We start from the raw sequence: 20,180 nt of genomic DNA, 5'->3' as shown, positions 1-20,180 counted from the left end.
GTAAGTGAAAGGAGGGGACTGCACGCAGACACAGGGAAGAAGGACGTATGCAGACCGAGACAGACGGTGGGGTGATGCTGCCTTCAGCCCAGGAGGCCAGGAGCTGTCAGAACTGGGGAGAAGCAGCAAAGGATTCTCCCTGAGAGTTTTGGAGGGGAGTGCAGCCCTGCCAACACCTTGATTTTGACTTTTGGCCTCGGGAACTGTGAGAGAACGCATTTCGATTGCTTTAAAGCATCAGGTGTGTGATTTTTAGCAGCGCTAAGGAATAAACATGCTGAGGATTCAAGGTGTCCCCAGTCTGTGGCTGTGGGTTCTGCCCTGGCCTTCAGGAGCACCTGCTCTAGGGACACCCAGAGGTTTTGTGAGCGACCGCATGCTCTTGGTCACCACTTGGGCAAAGCCTCCTGAACTGCCCTCTTTAGAAGAATGTGCTACAGTTTCACAGCCTACCAGTCATTTGACCCATAAACTATAGTTTCTTCACCTATGAAGTTGGGAGAAAAAAAACACCTGCTCTTGAGATGATTATGGGGATTGGCTGGGACAACGCATGTGCCAGGGCCCAGCCTGGAACAAAGCAGGCGATGAGGACTCCATCTTTCCCACCATCCTCCAGATTTCGGAACTTTTCTCGTTCCCGACATTCTGCCTCAGCTAACTTGCCCAGGGCCTCCCACTGGTCTGCCTCTGTCCCCTGATGGCATTCCTCTCCTCCCTCCCCCTCCCTGCCCCATGCCTGGTGCAGTGTTCTACCACAGGGATTGTAACCTGCAGGTCGCACTTGCCCCAGTAAGAGAACTGTCTCCCCAAAGAGCTGTCTGCACTCAACAGGCTCCATTTAGGGTGGCCTGGCCTCCATCCCAATGCAAGAAGGAGCTTCTGTTGGAAGGGCTTCAGGGGATAGGCAGCCCAACCCACACTGGACCTCTCCCCATGTCTGCCCCCATGTGTCCCGCCTCTGTGCAATCTCCAGGTTTCATGCTTCAGTGTTTTCAGCTGTATGCCGTCTTTAGGATTCTAACCCAGACCGGCAGAGTAAAACTAAATCTCAAGCCCAAATTCTGAAACCATATAAGATGGAAATGTTAAGAAACAAAGATAAACCCTAAATGCACAGAAAGTGAAACTTGAATTTGAAATTGAGAAATGACCAGACATTCCAACCCACAGGTGGCTCCGTCCTCTGTCCAGCACTGAGGTGGGGGTTATGGTTCCCCTCCATTCATTCTTGAAAAAAGTGGAAGTGTTAGTTGCTCATTCCTGTCCGACTCTTGGTGACCCCATGGACTGTAGCCTGCCAGGCTCTTCTGTCCGTGGAATTTTCCAGGCAAGAATACTGGAGTGGGCAGCCATTCCCTTCTCCAGGGGATCTTCTCGACCCAGCAGACCCAAACTCAGGTCAGCTGCATTGCAGGCAGATTCTTTACCATCTGAGCCATTATCTGCCCTCAATATGCAGGTTTTCCAGAGCCCAACTTCTTGCCTTCAGACTAGCCCTACCCACGGGGGCCCAGAGTGCCTGGATGTAGACCACAGCGTCCCATGAGGATGAACAAGAGGAAGCGGCATTGATCAGAGGGGAGGATCTATCACTCCATATGCCTGTGTGTGTGTGTGTGTGTGTGTGTGTGTGTGTGAGTCACTCAGTCATGTCCGACTCTTTGTGACCCTGTGGACCATGTAGCCCACCAGGCTTCTCTGTCCTTGGGATTCTCCAGGCAAGAATACTGGAGTGGCTTGCCATTCCCTTCTCCAGGGGATCTTCCCGACCCAGGGATTGAACCTGGGTCTCCTGTACTGCAGGCAGATTCTTTACCGAGCCTGAGGGGTAGTGATTTCCCCAAATCAGAGGTAGATCAATGAAGGGCAGGATACCACAGACACTCCTGGACACAATCAAGCCCATCACGACACTTTTATTGATTCAGTCAATTTCAGGTTCGGAGTACAGCACTCCACCTGCAGGGAAGCTGAGAGAAGGGGCAGACATCTGTAAAGGAAGGACATGAGAGACAGAGAGAGAAACTCTTGAGGAACACAGACTGGAAAGACATTAAGGAGAATCCAGGGCCATGATAAAGAATGACTCGGGATGCACTTTTGGAGCTGGTTTCAGGAATCCTTTTTCTTAACCTGAGGAAGAGAGGACGTCGTCAGGATGCCAGGGGCCATGGAACAGTAGGACTGGGTCAGAGGATGCTGATTCTGGGGTCTGATTTTGGGAGGGTTCTCCCCATCCTTCAAAGCCGTGTTCTGTCTGCGATGATCTCTGTACTTTCTTTCCAGTCTGGCAGCCCCACTGTGACTCCACAGAGATGTCAGGACACAGTTCTGATACTCCTCAGCTCCCCTGCATGATGCTCCACACTTTCCTTTCATCACCCTCTCATCCTTCCCCGCTCCTTACCATGGCCATCAGCACCAGGGCGCTGACCAGCACAGCGTACAGGGTGGCCTTCCCCAGCAGGATCTCATAGAGGAGGGTGGCAGACAGGACCCCTTGCTGATAAGACGCTGTTGGCAGGAAGGGAGAGCAGGTAGGGACCTGTGAGCAGGTATCTCTGGCCTCCTCCCCCTCTACCCCTCAACCAGTGTCCATGGCTTCTCTGTCTCTGGTTCCAGAGCAATGACCATGGAGATGGAGACAAAGAAGCAGAGGGCTACTCACCGGAGGTGACGCCACAGTCTGAAAGAAAAAAGGGGAGGGAAATGGATGAGAGATTGCATCTTCTAAAGCAGATTCAAAGCTAAGCCAGCCTTCCTCAGTCTAATAGCTGGCAAGATGCTAAATCTTGGCAACAACCACTTGAACTTGGGAGTGGATCCTGCCCCAGCTGAGCCTTCAGATAAGACTCCAGCTTTGGCTGACATCTGATTGTAGCATCTTGAGATAAATGAGCCAGCTAAGCTATGCCCAGATTCCTGATACATTAAAACTATGAAAGAATAAATACGTGGTATTTTGAGATGCTTAAAACAAAACAAATAAATGAAAAAGACCTACTAAGCTAGCTTTCAGTCAGCACTGACCCCCAGGCTCAGAGCAGCCTCTGAAGTCCCAGCACTGTCTGTGCCAATGTGGCCACAGCATGCTCATCCCCCTGAAGGGGATGGGGACCCACCACTGGGACCCTGAGCTGTGCAGGCGGGTAGGGAGGGGACCCACCAGCACAGCTGAGCTGGGCTGAGGATCTGGATCCGGGGGAGGACTTCGCCCGAGGAGGTGCCCTGTCCCCCCTCTTGCTAGGCTCCCCCCCACCCCTTCACTCTGTGTGCAGCCTTCCCACTCCTCTCCCTGATCTCTCCTCTGTCGGCTCTGACTCCCTCCCGGCCAGCTCACCTGCTCTGCCCCAGGCCTCAGCGCTGATGTTCTGGGTGACGGGCTTGTCCCTGTCCTGTTCCTCCCACTGGTCCTGGTCCGTGAGCCCATGGAACTGGACTTGGCATCGGAAGTGGTTGCGGGGGTTGTGCCAGAAGGCGGCGGTCACCCTCAGCCGGCTGCTCAGACAGTATCTGGAATCATCCCGTGTGGGGTCCTCCTTATAGGGCTCAGGGTCCGTGCTGACCCCAGTCGTGACCTGCTTCCTGTTCACCCACCAGGTCAGCTCCACATGGTCGGGGTAGAAGCCCGTGGCCAGGCACACGAGCGTGGCCTTCTGGGTCCGGGAGATCTCTGCTTCCGAGGGTTCGAACACAGCCACCTTGGGCGGGTAGACCCGGCTCAGATCATCTGGAAGGACAGGGGTGGGGGCCAGGACGGGCCTAAGAGCTGGCTGGGCGTGGTAGGGGCTGTGTGTGTATGTTTTTGTGAGTATATGAGTATGAGAAGGCAGGGAAGGGAGGCTCAGGGTTATCCTACAATAAAATCAGGTAGCAGTATGTCCTGTTTGTTGGGGAGCCACCACCCCACTCCTCTGTTCTTGTTCTCCCTCTGCCTGCCTGTCCCTTGTACTCACCCTACAACAAGCCCGTCTCGTCTGTCTCTAGCCCCCTAAGGTGGCCTTACAAATGGCACTGCCTGACATCTGAGCAATTTTTCTTCTTTCATGTCATTTGATTTCTTATTCAACAAGAAAAACTTACCTGTCTTTTTTTCTCATCATAATTTGTAGTAGTTGTAATAGAGAGCTGGATTGGAACCAAAATAATAGAAGTCAAAGCTTGACAGTGACTTTGCCCACCAACATGTCTTTAGACAACCCCTGAACATCTCTGCATCATTTTTCCTGCTTGTGAAGGGAGCATCCCAACATTGACTGTCCAGAGTGGGGGTGGAGATGGCCTGACATAAGGATGCAGGAAGCCTCTGCCATCAGCTGGGTTAGTTATATGTTAGCCTGGGGGGCTGAGGAGTAGAGGGGATTTGAGTGTAAGGGGCTCATTATGGGGCTGAGGCTTTTTCTTCAAATGACAACATACAGATGGCATATTTTTGTGCACTCACGTGAAGACAGCCTTTTGTATCAGGATGTACTCATGAGAATAGGAGGCTTTTTTCCTTTCTGGTGTCTCACCAGGTCATCCTAGCCATTCCTCTGCCTCTGGGTACCCCAAGTTGCCTCAGCTCGGACAGATCACAAATTCAAGCATCTTCAACCTCCTTTGCCCCTTTGATTCCACATCTTCTGTTTTTCCCTACCAGCAAGCTTCCTAAATATGCATCTGAGATCATCAAGCAACTTCTGCTCTCAGTTGTCTTGATCCAACTAAGCCTCTAGTATGTGGCATCCTGGAGGGCCCCAGGTGAAGGCATTCCAGTTAAAGCCCCTGTGACCCTCTCATCTGACTGGCTTATTGCTTCTGGACCCTCTCGACATACATTTCATCTTGCTCTTTGCATTATATGGATTTTTTTGTTTGTTTCTGAGCAACTCTGTTAAAGGGACAACATCTCAATCTAAAGAGATCTAGTTTAGGCTGAAAGAAATGAAAAAAAAAAAAGTTCCTGTGACACCACATTTCCATGGATGGGATTCCCCGGTAGCTCAGTGGGAAAGAATCTGCCTGCAATGCAGGAGCCGCAGGAAATATCAGTTCGATCCCTGGGTCAGGAAGATTCCCCGAAGAAGGAAATGGCAACCCACTCCAGTATTCTTGCCTGGGAAATTTCATGGACAGAGGAGCCTGGATGGGGGGTGGAGGTGGGGGCTACAGTCCATTGGGTCGAAAAAGAGTCTGATACAACTTAGCGACTGAACAATGATGACAACAACTTGACTTCAGGGCTGGTTTCCTGGGTGTGTGACCTATGCACACATATTCACTCCCACAAGGTCACCGGCTCATTAAAGGACCAGGGCTCCGGACCCAGATGTACCTGTTCTGAAGTCTCCTGCTCTTCTCCACCCTGGCTGATCACAGGAACCCAGCTGTCACTGGGAACAAACACTTCGAATGGAGCCCCACTGGTTCCAACCTAATGAGCCTAACTACAGACATGCTTGCTGTTGCTGTATCATCCAGTAAACATACCAGTATTGAGGGGTTGTTCCCCTCTGGAAGCTCAGTGCTTCCATCACCAAGAGACATTAAAGATCCCTTTCCAGCACTAAGATCCCTTGGGAATGTTCCCAGCCTCAGAAGAAAAAAATATCTCTATTTGAATGTATGTCCTGCACCATCTAGCTGTTTAACCTAGACAACCTGGTGTGAGGAGGGAGATTTCAGGCTGGGGGGTGGTGAGGGGGCTCCATTTGGTGAGTAAATGCCCCCAGTGGCCCAGGTTCCCACCCAGCCCACATGTGCTGTACACACAGCCTGGGCAGCAGGGGTCTGGACTTAGGTAGAAATGAAGAGGTTCGAAACCTAAATTTAAATCCAAACTTTCAAACAGTAAATCGACAAACCCCGCTTGTCTTGATTCTTTCCCTCACTATCTCCGGTGGGTCTGTCTCTTTCATGTCTCTTCTCCACTCCTTCTGGTCATCTTGGTTCTCAATTCAGCAGAAGCCTGCATCTCCACCTCCCAGGAGCTGGGCTCCGCAGTGGGCCCAGCTTCCTGAGCTCATCCTGCCTCACCCCTCTCCATCTCATTTTCCCCTTTGCAGCAGCTACCCCGGCTCCTACCCTTCCCCCAGCCCGGATTGCCCTCCTCAGTCTTTTGCTCCAATCAAGCCAGTCTCAGAGTCCTAATTAATCCTCTCTCCATTGCTCACCCGGTCCCCAAATACCCCAGGAAAAAAGGGACTGAAGCCCCCCTTGCCCTCTGTCCGCGTTCCCGGACTAGAGTACCCCTCCCCAGTACCCCCTACCCAATACTCCCCGCCTCCCCTGCAGAGCGGACCCCCCAGAGGCATAACTGGCCAGGCGCCCCAGCCCCAGCGCAGCCCACCCATCTCCGGGGAAGCAAGGGGCTGCGCCGAAAGGAGGGAAGTGCAGATCTCACCTACGACCGTGAGCTTGGTGCCTGGGCCGAAATACTGCTCATAGGAACACGGAAGAAGAGCCCCGCACTCAAACCCTCCCGCAGCTCCCAGCGGCTCCCGCTCGCTTCCCCTGTCCCAGCGCTCAGCTCCAGGGCAGGGAGGGGACCAAGTGCCCGGATCCAACCCGCCCTGACCCCGCCGCCTCCCGTCCCGCCCGCCGCCCGCGGCCAGCCGGCGGACACTCACCCACCACCGTCAGCCAGCTGCCGGCCCCGAAGGTCAGGGCGGCGCCTGCAAAGCACAGCCCCGGGGCGCCCCACAAAAATCGAGGCGCGCCGCCCGCACTCACCTAGCACCAGGAGCCGCGTGCCTGGCCCGAAGTACTGGATCTGAGTCACGGCCCCCCAGCCTCGCGCAAAAACCCGCCGCGCATCCCCCGGGGTCCCCAGCCGCTTCCCGGCTCACCTAGCACCGTCAGCCGGGTGCCCGCGCCGAAGTACTGCGTGTCTGTGCTCACAGCCTCAGGGCTTAGCACAAAAATATCGGTCCAGCGACCCTACTGACATCTGATCGCCCCAGTTCTCTCCTAGCGCCCCAGAGCACCCCACTTACCTAGCACCAACAGCCGAGTGCCCCCTCCAAAATACAGAGGGTTGTTGCTCACAGCCCGGAGGCTCAGGACAAAAACTAGCGTTACCCTCTCCGGATAGCCCGGACTCAGCCCAGATCCTCACGAACCCTGAGAGCAGCCCCGAAGGGAGATGGGCAGCCTCCCGCCTTTCTGCATCCCACCGGAGGGAACACTCAGGGACCCCAGCTGCCCTCCTTACCCAGCACAGTCAGCTTGGAACCAGCTCCAAAGTACAGGGGCTCGGTGTTCACACAGCCCTGGGGACCCAGGCGCAAACTTTGCCTTCCCTGAGTGCATCAGGGACAGGGTAAGGCATCCACTCTCCAAAAGCGAGAGTTCACGGGGTCATCTAGTCTGGACATTCCACCCTCCTTCCCCCTGGAGAAGCATTCTTACCTAGCACAGTGAGCCTGGTCCCTGGCCCGAAGTGCAGCTCCCCATCGGAGCACAGTGGGAAGGGGCTGCCAAGAATTCCTCCCTCTTCCCCTCCTCCCCTGGAACAGTCTGGGGCCACCCTCCTTCTCCTCCCTGGCTTCTCTCTCCCGATCTGCCTCCAGAACTAGTGGACAAGTGGTCTGGACATGAGGTCACCTCTGATTTTGCAGAGAAGGAGCTTGACTTGGGGGCTGACATGGTTGTGAAATTGGAAGAGGCACTAGGGGTGGAGGTTTTGCTGGACTGGGAAGTGTTTCAGGCTAGACTTTGCCTCTTACTACTTTTGTGACCTGTAACCTCCCTGGCCTTAGTTTCTCCATCTGAAAAATGGGATATCTTTCCCGCAGGATTTTTGTGCTTAATGAATTTTACACCTGTGATGCTTTTGAACTGTGCTACCAGAGAAGACTCTTGAGAGTCCCTTGGACAGCAAGGAGATTAAACCAGTCAATCCTAAAGGAAATCAATCCTGAATATTCATTGCAAGGACTGATGCTGAAGCTGAGGCTCCAATACCTTGGACATCTGATGCAAAGAGACAACTCATGGGAAAAGACCCTGATTCTGGGAAAGATTGAGGGCAGGAGGAGAAAGGGGTAACAGAATGAGATGCTTGGAAGGCATCGCTGAGTCAGTGGACGTAAGTCTGAGCAAACTCGGGAAGCTTGGCATGCTGCCGTACATGGGGTTGCAAAGAGTCGGACATGACTTAGCGACTGAACGACAAGTACTTTGTCAAAAAGCAAGTTTTATGGAAAGCACTGGTTCTTGATCCCACTCTGACAGCTTGATTCTTCGTGTTCCTTGGAAGCTGAGTGTGGAGCAGGGAGAGGCAGAGGTGATCAGAGTCCAGGTCCCTGCAAGACCACAGAGGGACCGGCTCCAGGGACTTCTCCCAGCCACTCTCCCCATCTTAAACTGGGAGCTAGGTTCTGGGTGGGCTGCGTGGATCTGTTTTCTGAGGCAGGGCTTTTTGTAAAAGCACTTCCTCTAACTGAATCATCGTGGCCCCCCCCGAAGTCCCACAATGTTAAACTGTGATACAAAAATGTCCTCTCCTCTGGTGCCCCTCCTCCAACTGCGCCGCAGAGGCAGGAAGTGCAGGTGACAGAGGCTGGTCTGATTGAGTGGGGTGAGAGGAGACAGACTCAGGGTACACTGAGAGTGGGGAGGGGCTTGGGGAAGGGCAGGGTGCTAGTGGTGGGGGAGGGGCACAGAGAGGCCCCTCCTGGAACAGATGCCACCCTGAGGAGCTCTCCTATGTCATCAGGGCTCCCCTCTGGGACTCTCTGTGCTCAGGTGCAGACTGGCATTTATAGAGAGGTGGGTGGGAGGACCATCCACAGAGCAGGTGATGTCAGCTCAGGGCAGGAGGACTCACAGCTCTGCACTTGCCCTTGGCTTCCTGGATGGGGCCCAACTCCTCTCCCTTCACTAGTGCACAGATGTTTAGTGTGTGTCTACTCTATGCCCGCCTCATGCTGCCACAAGGATAGAGTCCACTGTCCAAGCGGGAAGCCCCAACCTGCCTTTACAGACTTATGACTGTCATCTCTGAACCTCGCAGCCAGCTGAGTGCAAGGACCAGAAGTCCCTGACCCTGTACTTTCCTATCCCATTCGTACCTCTGGTTCTCATGAACTCTCTCCCACATGGATAACTGAGCCCAACTCTTCCTGTGAAGAGCTGGCTACCTTCTTAGACTCCCCCCTGATGGTCCCAGTCAGAAACTGAGTGCTAGCCTCTGCCTGCGTTTCAGTACACAACTCACATTGCTGCTGTTCAAGTGTTAAGTGTAGACATTGCTGCTGTATGTTAAGCATTTGTACTCATGAATTATCCCCCTAAAGAATAGGGAAACTTCTTGGGGGCTGTGGCTCAGTAATCTTCGTTTTCCTGAACGTTAATGAAAAGCGTTGCAATGACATGTACTTTATATGTAGTCTACTCTGCTGATGCACACATGCTGACAAATATGTATGCATGTTTGTGGCTATATATGCAAACACTCGTGCTAGAATGCATGCATGCATGCAATAGATTGAGGAGGCTGTGTGCTGCAGGCCTGGGGTGGGGGCCGGGGGCGGTCACTGTCTGTTGTAGAAAGGCCTGAAGGTGATATCTGCTCCTGAATTGGGTCACTTCGGGTGAGCTCTCTGATTTATTCATTTCTTTAAAGATGATTTATTGGGTGCGTCCACTGAACCAAGATACTATGCTACATCCTAAAGATACTGTAATAAAATACTCCTTGGTCCTTAAAAAGGTGACCTTCAAGTGGGGGTGTCAGACAACAAAAGGGGTCGTTTCCATCAAGTGAGGTTAGTAGCAGGAAGGAAGTGGGCACAGGGCACTGTGACAGCAAAACACAGAGGGCATTTCATGCAGTCTCATGGAGTAAGGGGCAAGGATGCTCCAGAGAGGGGTACTAGCTGGGGAACATGTCACCTCTGAGTCTGCAAGGATGAGTGGGAGTTTGTGTAGGTGTCGTTCCAGGCACAGGAGTGCAGGATGGCCTGAGAGCCAGTGGTTCAGAAGGCTCAGGAGTACTGGAGTGAGAGTGAGTGGGGACAAAGAGGCGGAGGACAATGGTGGGTCTTTTATACCATCCTGAGGACATTGGGTTGCATCACCATAGTGACCGTGTGACAATAAAGAGCTTTGGAAGGATTTCTAGAAATAGCAAGAGGGCTGACCCTTGTTTTTAGGTGCTTTATTTTCTATCCTCCCAGGTGGCTTCCTCCCAGGTATCCTGCAGGGCTCCCAGGTGGCACAGTGGTAAAGAATCCACCTCCCAATGCAGGAGATGTGAGAGACGTGGGTTCGATCCCTGGGTTGGGAATATCCTCTGGAGTAGGAAATAGCACCCTACTCCAGTATTCTTGCCTGGGAATTACGATGGACAGAGGAGCCTGGCAGGCTACAGTCCATGGGGTCACAAGGAGTCAAACACGACTGAGTGAGCACAGGAGTGATCAGGGACATTTTCACGTCTACGTAATTCACTTGAGTGAAATTTATAACTAGCTTTGTAACTTAACCTGGAGACACATCTGCTACTGAGCAGGGATTTCCAAGTCAGTGATGTTTCTTCTTTCCAGCTGGAAACACTCTTTGGTGGTGAAGGAAGCCTAGTAATGCTCCTGGTGAGAGGGCTGAAATGAGCACTCTAGGGTCATGACCACTTGGCAGTGGGCACACCTATGTGGTTCAGCTCTTCCTCGGAGCACCTTTGTCCAGGTAGGACAGCAAGTTCCTAGAGGCAACATTGCCATTTTTCTAGACTGCTCCAGAGGAAGCCTCTCTCTTCACCAGTCACCCCCTTTCACACGTCCTTAAGTTTCCCTGACAAGGAGGAGCATGTGACACCTCCCACCTGAAAGGACTGGACTCTCCTTGAAGATCTCCTGTTTGTACCCTGACTGGAGTCACACGGGACTTCAGAGATGGACAGAAGAGGTATCTAGATACTCACAAGGCAGAGTCAAGCCAGAACAGGCCATTTTTATTGGTTCAGGAAGTTCAGTCCCCCTAGGGTCTGCCCTGAGTTAGGGAGATCCTGGTGCTGAGAGTTTGGGGCACCCACACATGGGCGTGGATGCTGGGCTGAGTCCACTGATAAGGGCAGCTCTTCAGAAGCACTGGGTAGGAACGGGAAAAGCAGAATTCCCATCAGGGCAGTAACAGGCTGGAAGCTGGCTTCAGGACTCTTTTCTCTTGACCTGAGGAAGAGAAGGTGTGAGGGTTACAAGGAGCCAGGAGTGCTGGGGACCGAGAGGAAGCAGGGTGTCCCACTGACAAGACAGATAGCAGGTCTCCTCCCAACATCCAGCCATTGGGTTTTCTGGTGACCCCAGTTTCTCCTGCCCAGCACGGCTCTTCCACTTGATCACAGAGGTGCAAGGGGTCTTCTGAGGCATGCGGGTGAACCCCTTCTTCCTCTCTGCCCACCTCTGGTCCTGGTGGGGTCTCTACATTCCTAGGCCTGTGTTGCTGCATTTCAAGTGTCCCCTCCAACCTGCCTGCCCCATCTTGGCCCTCTCCTTACCATGGCCATCAGCACCAGGGCGCTGACCAGCACAGCGTACAGGGTGGCCTTCCCCAGCAGGATCTCATAGAGGAGGGTGGCAGACAGGACCCCTTGCTGATAAGACGCTGTTGGCAGGAAGGGAGAGCAGGTAGGGACCTGTGAGCAGGTATCTCTGGCCTCCACCCCCTTTACACCCTCCCCCCCAACCAGTGTCCATGGCTTCTCTGTCTCTGGTTCCAGAGCAATGACCATAGAGATGGAGACAAAGAAGCAGAGGGCTACTCACCAGAGGTGACTCCACAGTCTGAAAGAAAAAAGGGGAGGGAAATGGATGAGAGACTGCATCTTCTAAACCCGATTCAAAACTAAATCAGTCTTAGTCAGCACTGACCCCCAGGCTCAGAGCAGCCTCTGATCAGAGTCCCAGCACTGTCTGTGCCAATGTGGCCACAGCATCCTCAGGGTCATGGAAGGAGGCAGCACTGGAGGGGATGGCGACCCACCACTGGGACCCTGAGCTGTGCAGGCGGGCAGGGAGGGGACCCACCAGCACAGCTGAGCTGGGTTGAGGATCTGGATCTGGGGGTGGAGTTAGCCCGAAGAGGTGCCCTGTCACCCCTCTTGCTGGGCTCCCCCACCCTTCATTCTGCCTTCCCGCTCCTCTCCCTGATCTGTCCTCCGTCGGCTCTGACTCCCTCCTGGCTGGCTCACCTGCTCTGCCCCAGGCCTCGGCACTGACGTTCTGGGTGACAGGCTTGGCCCTGTCCTGCTCCTCCCACTGGTCCTGGTCCGTGAGCCCGTGGAACTGGACTTGGCATCGGAAGTGGTTGCGGGGGTTGTGCCAGAAGGCGGCGGTCACCCTCAGCCGGCTGCTCAGACAGTATCTGGAGTCATCCCGCGTGGGGTCCTCCTTATAGGGCTCAGGGTCCGTGCTGACCCCAGTCGTGACCTGCTTCCTGTTCACCCACCAGGTCAGCTCCACGTGGTCGGGGTAGAAGCCCGTGGCCAGGCACACGAGCGTGGCCTTCTGGGTCCGGGAGATCTCTGCTTCCGAGGGTTCAAACACAGCCACCTTGGGCGGGTGGACCCGGCTCAGATCATCTGGAAGGACAGGGGTGGGGGCCAGGACGGGCCTAAGAGCTGGCTGGGCGTGGTAGGGGCTGTGTGTGTGAGTGTGTCTCTGTTTTCGTGTATGAGTACATGAGTATGAGAAGGAAGGGAAGGGGGCCACAGGGTCATCGTAAAATAAAATCATGTAGCAATATGGCTACCCCGGTGGCTCAGAGGGAATCCGCCTGCCAATTCAGGAAACGTGGGTTCGATCCCTGGGTTGGGAAGATTCCCTGGAGAAGGAAATGGCAAGCCACTCCAGTGTTCTTGCCTGGGAAATCCCATGGATAGAGGAGCCTGGCAGGCTACAGTCCATGGGGTTGCAAAAGAGTCGGACACGACTGAGCGACTGAGGGTGCATGCAAGCAGTGTGGCCTGTCTGTTTGGGAGTCACCACCCCACGCCTGTGTGCTCAGCCTCCCTCTGCCTGCCTGTGCCCGTCCTCACCCTGCCACAGGCCTGTCTCCTGTGTCTCCAGCCCCAGAAATGGCCTTACAAATGGCATCATCCAACCTCTGAGCAAATTCTCTTCTCTTACGTTATTGTTTTGTTATTCAACATGGGAAGCTTATTTCTCTGCTTCTCACCATAATATATGGTAGTTATTAAGCACCGGATGGAACATGAATAATAGAATTGAAGCTTGGAAGTGGCTTTAGATAGTCTCTGGATGTCTCTGCATCATTTATCCTGCTTGTGAAGGGAGAAGTCAACACTGACTGTCTGGAGCGGGGGTGGACCTGACCTGATTTATGGATGCCGAAAGCCCTGCCCTCTGCTGGGAGTGAGCCTGAGGAGCTGACCACTAAGATGACTTGGGGATAAGGAAGTTATTTGATGGATGTTTTTTATTTTTTCAGATGGCAATGTACTGATACTATATTTTTGCATACTCATGTGAAGTCAGCATTTGTCTTAGGGCATACTCATCAGAATGGGAGGTTTTCTTTCTTTCCAGTGCTTCAGGTCAACCTAGCCATTCCTCTGCCTCCAGGTACCTCTGAGTTGCCTCAGCTCAGAGAAATTGCTGTCTCCCCTTGTTTTAAATTCAGGCATCTTCAACTTTCTTTGCCCCTTTGATTCCATATGTTCTACTTTTCCCTACTGGCTAGCTTCCTAAGTATGCATCTGAGGTCAACAGAGCAATCTTGATCCAGCTAAGCCTCTGGTGTGTGGCATCCCGGAGGGTCCCAGGTGAAGGCATTCCAGTTAAAGCCCCTGAGGACTTCTCATCTGACTATCTTATTGCTTCTGGACCCTCTAAACCTTTATTGTATCCTGTTCTTTGCTTTGTATTGATTTGTTTTTGTTTGTTTCTGAGAAATTCTGTTAAATGGAAGACATCTCATTCTAAAGAGATGTAGTTTAGCCTGGAAGATTAAAAAAAAAGTTCTGACACTTGCTATTTCCATGGACGTGACTTAACTTCAGGGCTGGCTTCATGGGCGTGTGAACTGTGTAGTCACACAGGACCCCACGCTTAGAAGCCCCCCTGCTTGATATAATATGCTGGTGTCACCACCGTGAAATTCTAAATAACTTTTTAAACAAAAGCCTTAGGTGTTCATTTTGAGGTAGCTCTGGGCTTCTTTGGTACTCATTCAGTAAAGAACCTGCCTGCAGTGCAGGAGATCTGGGTTCGTTCCCTTGATCAGGGAGACCCCCTGGAGAAGGAAATGGCAACCCACTCCAGTGTTCTTGCCTGGAGAATCCCATGGACAGAGGAGCCTGGTGGGCTACAGTCCATGGGGTTGCAAAGAGTCGGACACGACTGAGCAGCTAGCACTTCACTTCACTCTCTGCCTTCAGGCCGGTGGCCCTGTGCTGCACTTCCCACCCTGTGACTGTCCCTCTGTCCCGAGGGCTTTACTGGCGGACCGGAGCTGAAATGGAAATGTCCTGCCTTGTTGCATTGACTCCATCAGGCTTTCTGCGCTCAGCCTGGTTCTTCACCCTCCTGCAGAGTCCCTGCCTCTGGGGTTCTACCAGCCCTCCAGGGGCCTTACAGAATTGACTCCTCTGACCCCCTCACCCAGCAAACACTCAGCACTTACTGGGAAAATTACAGACGCATTTTTGAGCCATGTGCGATGCCCCCTGTGACATTGATGTGCTGCACAGAAGGAAGCAGGACTTTCCATACACGGTGAAGCACTGACTACATGGCCCCACGATGAGGGGTAAGTCAGTTTCCCCTCCCTGTTGGTGAGTCCCCGTGGGTGGGCTCACCCATGTGGGTGCACCTGTGTGTGTGTCCTGGTGAGCTTTGGTGGTGTGTGCTTGGATGTGGGCTGGAGAGCCTCAGACAGAACTCTGAAGTTTACCTGTCCTGCTCCCAGCTCACTTCTTACATATAGCCAGCCCTCCTCCCCATGCTAATCCTGCCCCTCCGTTGGCACTGGGTTCCCCTGCTGCCCCAGTGACCGCCTAGGGGAGGGTTGGGGGGAGACCCCTGAATTACAACAGGTCTGCTAGATACTCTAAGATACTCCCCACGCAGCCACTCCTGTAAGCCTCAGAGCAGTGTTAGCAGTAGGTCTTGTTGATTATTTTCAATCCGAGGGAAGTTTCCCACAGATTCACTTGCCCAAGGTCATCAGATCATTAAAGGACCAGGGCTTGGGGCCCAGGTGTACCTGTTCTGAGGTCTCCTGCTGTTCTCCACCCTGGCTGATCACAGGAACCCAGCTGTCACTGGGAAAAAACACTTCGAACGGAGCCCCACTGGCTCCAACCAAACCAGTCTAACTACAGATGCTTGCTGTTACCATATCATCCAGTAAACACACTGGTATTGAGGGGTCGTTCCCCTCTGGAAGCTCAGTGCTTCCATCACCAGGTGACACTGAAGATCCCTTTCCAGCCCTAATATCCCCTTGGGAATGTTCCTGGTCTCAGCAGGAAAATATGTCTATTTGAATGTGTGTCCTGCACCATCTGGCTGTTTAACCTAGAAGACCTGGTGTGAGGAGGGGAATTTCAGGCTGGCGGGGGTGCGGTGAGGGGGCTCCATATGATGAGTAAATGCCCCCAGTAGCCCAGGTTCCCACTCAGCCTGCGTGTGCTGTACACACAGCCTGGCCGGCAGGGGTCTGGACTTAAGAAGAGAGGAAGAGGTTCGAAACCTAAATTTAAATCCAAACTTCCAAACAGTAAATCAACGAACCCCCACCTGTTTGGATTCTTTCCCTCACTGCCTCGTGTTTATCTGTCTCTTTCAAGTCTCTGTTCCACTTTCCTCCATCATCCTTTTCCTCCTGGCCGATTCAGTGGAAGCTTGCATCTCTTCCTGCCTGGAGCCAGCTCTGCAGGGGGCTCACCCCCCTGGACTCAATCCTGCATGTTCCTGCCCCCCACCCCCAGCTCATTTTCCCCTTTGCAGCTGCTACACCCACTTCTACTCTCCTCTCAGCCCAGATCTCCCTCCTCAGTCTTTTTCTCCAATCAAGCAGCTCTCAGAGTCCTAATAAATTCTCTTTTTCGCCATGGCTCACCAGGTCCCTAATATCTCAGGGAAAAAAAACCAAAAAGACCAAAGCCCCCCTTGCCCTACATCTCTGTTCCAGGACTATGAGAACCCCAATCATGGCCCCTCATCCCTTGTAGAGCTGACTCCACAGGTGGACAACGTGGCCACACGCTCCAGCCCACCCCACCCATCTCCGGGGACAAGAGGGGCCTCGAATAGAAGGCAGGGAGGCGTTCAGATCTCACCTGTGACCGTGAGCCTGGTGCCGGCGCCAAAATACCGCTCACTGGCTCACAGAGTCCCAGTCCCGCAAGCAAACCCCTCAGAGCATAGCTGCTCGCCCTCCGGGTCCCAGAGCCCGGCTCCAGCGCAGGGAGAGGACCAAGTGCCCGGATCCGACCCGCCCTGACCCCGCCGCCCGCGGCCAGCGCACGGACTCTCACCCACCGCGGTCAGCCCGCTGCCGGCCCCAGAGGTCAGGGCGGCGCCGGGGCGCCCCACAAAAAATCGAGGCGCGCCGCCCGCACTCACCTAGCACCAGGAGCCGCGTGCCCGGCCCGAAGTACAGCGTCTCTGAGTCACGGCCCCCCAGCCTCGCGCAAAAACCCTCCGCTCATCCCCCGGGTCCCCGGGGGCGTCCCCGCTCACCTAGCACAGACAGCCGGGTGCCCGCGCCGAAGTACTGAGTGCTTTGGCTCACAGCCCAGGGACCCAGGACAAAAACCAGCGCTGCCCTTCTCTGATGCCCAGACTCAGCCTAGGTCCCCACCGACCCTGAGCTCAGTCCCGAAGGGAAATGGCAGCTGCCCGCCTCTCTGCATCCCACCCGAGGGAACGCTTAGGGACTCCAAATGCCCTCCTTACCCAGCACTGTCAGCTTGGAACCAGCTCCAAAGTACAGCTGCGCGGCGTTCACACAGCCCTGGGGACCCAGGCGCAAACTTTGCCTTCTCGGAGAGCAGCCAGGGAGGCTCCAGTGCCCACTCCCCCAAAGCCAGGGTTTTGGGGGGATCATCTAGTCTGGGCATTCCACCCTCCCTCCCCCTGGAGAAGCATTCTTACCTAGCACAGTGAGCCTGGTCCCTGGCCCGAAGTGCTGCTCCTCATAGGAGCACAGTGGGAAGGGGCTGCCAAGAATTCCTCCCTCTTCCCCTCCTCCCCTGGAACAGTCTGGGGCCACCCTCCTTCTCCTCCCTGGCTTCTCTCTCCCGATCTGCCTCCAGAACTAGTGGACAAGTGGTCTGGACATGAGGTCACCTCTGATTTTGCAGAGAAGGAGCTTGACTTGGGGGCTGACATGGTTGTGAAATTGGAAGAGGCACTAGGGGTGGAGGTTTTGCTGGACTGGGAAGTGTTTCAGGCTAGACCCTGCCTCCTACTACTTTTGTGACCTGTAACCTCCCTGGCCTTAGTTTCTCCATCTGAAAAATGGGGTAATATCTTCACCAGGGGGTTGTTGTGAGTGCTTAACAAATAACACAACTGCAAGTACTTTGTCCAAGATCAAGTTTTGTGAAGATCCCACTCTGATGGCTTGATTCTTCGTGTTCCTTGGAAGCTGAGTGTGGAGCAGGGAGAGGCAGAGGTGGTCAGAGTCCAGGTCCCTGTGAGACCACAGAGGGACCGGCTCCAGGTACTTCTTCCAGCCACTCTCCCCATCTTAAGCTCGGGGCTAGGTTCCTGATGAGCTGCATGGGTCTATTTTCTGAGGCAGGGCTTTTTGTAAAAGCACTTCCTCTAACTGAATCATCGTGCCCATCCCCCAGTCCCCACAATGTTACACTGTGATACAAAAATGTCCTCTCCTCTGGTGCCCCTCCTCCAACTGCGCCGCAGAGGCAGGGAGTGCAGGTGGCAGAGGCTGGTCTGATTGAGTGGATGAGAGGAGACAGACTCAGGGTACACTGAGAGTGGGGAGGGGCTTGGGGAAGGGCAGGGTGCTAGTGGTGGGGGAAGGGGGCAGAGAGGCCCCTCCTGGAACAGATGCCACCCTGAGGAGCTCTCCTATGTCATCAGGGCTCCCCTCTGGGATTCTCTGTGCTCAGGTGCAGACTGGCATTTATAGAGAGGTGGGTAGGAGGACCATCCACAGAGCAGGTGATGTCAGCTCAGGGCAGGAGGACTCACAGCTCTGCACTTGCCCTCCAACTCCTTTCCCTTCACTAGTGCACAGATGTTTGCTGCTAAGTCGCTTCAGTCATGTCTGACTCTGTGTGACCCCATAGACAGCAGCCCACCAGGCTCCCCCATCCCTGGGATTCTCCAGGCAAGAACACTGGAGTGGGTTGCCATTTCCTTCTGCAAAGCATGAAAGTGAAAAGTGAAAGTGAAGTCGCTCAGTCGTGTCCGACTCTTAGCGACCCCATGGACTACAGCCCACCAAGCTCCACCATCCATGGGATTTTCCAGGCAAGAGTACTGGAGTGGGGTGCCATTGCCTTCTCCAATAGATGTTTAGTGCGTGTCTACTATATGCCCGCCTCATGCTGCGACAAGGATAGAGTCCACTGTCCAAGCGGGAAGCCCCAATCTGCCTTTACAGACTTATGACTGTCATCTCTGAACCTCGAAGCCAGCTGAGTGCAAGGACCTGAATGCTGAGTGCAAGGTCCCTGACCCTGTACCTTCCTATCTCATTCATACGCCTGATTCTCATGACCTCTCTCCCACTTGGATAACTGAGACCAACTCTTCCTGTGAAGAGTCTGCCACCCTCCCAGACTCTCCCCTGATGGTCCCAGTCAGAAACTGAGTGCTAGCCTCTGCCTGCATTATAGTAACTCGCATCGTTTGTATATTAACTCTTTATATCCATGAATTATCCCCTAGTGAACAGGGAAGATTCTTGAGGACTGTGACTTGGATATCTTTATTTTCTTGGAGGTTAATAGCAAACATTGCAATGATATGTGCTTAGCAAGCGGATGGCTATTTACATGCATACATATACAGAGACATATGTGTATATGCACGTGGTTGTATATGAGAGACCCATGTTAGAATGCACGCATGTGTTGCCATAAAGAAGGCTGTGTGCTGCGGGGTTGGGAGGGGGAGGATCGCTGTCTGTTTCAGGCAGGCCTTAGGGTGATATCTGCTCCTGAACTGGGTCACTGTGGGTGAACTCACTGATTCATTCATTGATTCCAAGATAATTTAATGGATGTGTACACTGAACATGGGCTTCCCATGTGGCTCAGATGGTAAAGAATCTGCCTGCAATGCAGGAGACCTGGGTTCCATCCCTGGGTCAGGAAGATCCCCTGGGAACGGGAATGGCAAGCCACTCCAGTATTCTTGCCTGGAAAATCCCATGGACAGAGGAGCTTGGCAGGTGGCAGTCCATGGGGTCGCAAAGACTGAGCAACTCACACACACACACTGAACCAAGGTACTAAGCCACATCCCATGGCTACTGTAATAAAACACAACTCTGCCATCGTGGAGTGACCTTCAAGTAGGGATGTCAGACAAGAAAAGGGGTAGTTTCCACCAAGTGTGGTCAGTGGTAGGAAGGAGGTGGGCACAGGGCACTGTGATATCAAAATGCATGGTGCATTTCATCCAACATCATGGGGATGGTGCAGAGGCATAGAGGCTTCTTATAGGGGAAGATATCACTGGTAAATCTTCCAGGATCAGTAGGAGCTTACATATTTGCCATTCCAGGTAGAGGAGTGCAACATGACCTGCAAGCTCAGGGGGTTCAGGGTGACAGGAGTGAGGGTGAGTGTAGACAGACGGAGGACAACGGTGGATCTTTTATGCCATTTTGAGGGCTTTGGGTTAAGTCACCATGGTGACCATGTGACAATAAAGAGCTTTGGAAGGATTTCTAGAAATAGCAAGAGGGCTGATCCTTGGTTTGAGGGGACTTTATTTTCCATCCTCTGAGGACTCATCAGGGGACATTTTCACATCTACTTAATTCACTTGAGTGAAATTTCTAACTGGCTTTATAATTTAAACTAGAAGACACACTTGGTACTGAGAACAGAGTCCCAAGTCAGTGACTTTTCTTCTCTCCTGGAAACACTCCTTGGTGGTGAAGGCAGCTGAGTTGTGCGTGCCCTCAGGGAGGCTGCGTAGGTGACACAAATGGCTTTGAGCTTTGTTGGCCATGAGGTCATGACCACT

General features: G+C 53.4%; 2 gene segments (V, D, J or C); both read right to left on the bottom strand.

Moving 5' to 3' along the window:
- Positions 1–1,909: 1,909 nt before the first annotated feature.
- On the bottom strand, positions 1,910–7,155 carry LOC129658444 (T cell receptor beta constant 1-like). The segment is given in 8 exon segments: positions 1,910–2,136; positions 2,411–2,517; positions 2,672–2,689; positions 3,344–3,733; positions 6,389–6,514; positions 6,615–6,659; positions 6,834–6,895; positions 7,103–7,155. Coding segments are annotated over 8 exon segments (822 nt in total).
- A 3,772-nt stretch (positions 7,156–10,927) lies between these two features.
- LOC129658443 (T cell receptor beta constant 1-like) lies at positions 10,928–20,165 on the bottom strand. The segment is given in 6 exon segments: positions 10,928–11,156; positions 11,483–11,589; positions 11,751–11,768; positions 12,176–12,565; positions 17,106–17,268; positions 20,025–20,165. Coding segments are annotated over 6 exon segments (840 nt in total).
- Between the last annotated feature and the right edge of the window lie 15 nt (positions 20,166–20,180).

The sequence above is a fragment of the Bubalus kerabau genome, chromosome 8 (genome assembly GCF_029407905.1).
Source record: "Bubalus kerabau isolate K-KA32 ecotype Philippines breed swamp buffalo chromosome 8, PCC_UOA_SB_1v2, whole genome shotgun sequence".
In the NCBI taxonomy this organism is placed as follows: domain Eukaryota; kingdom Metazoa; phylum Chordata; class Mammalia; order Artiodactyla; family Bovidae; genus Bubalus; species Bubalus kerabau.
Note: the sequence above shows the minus strand (reverse complement) of the source record. Positions and strands in the feature narration are given on the sequence as shown.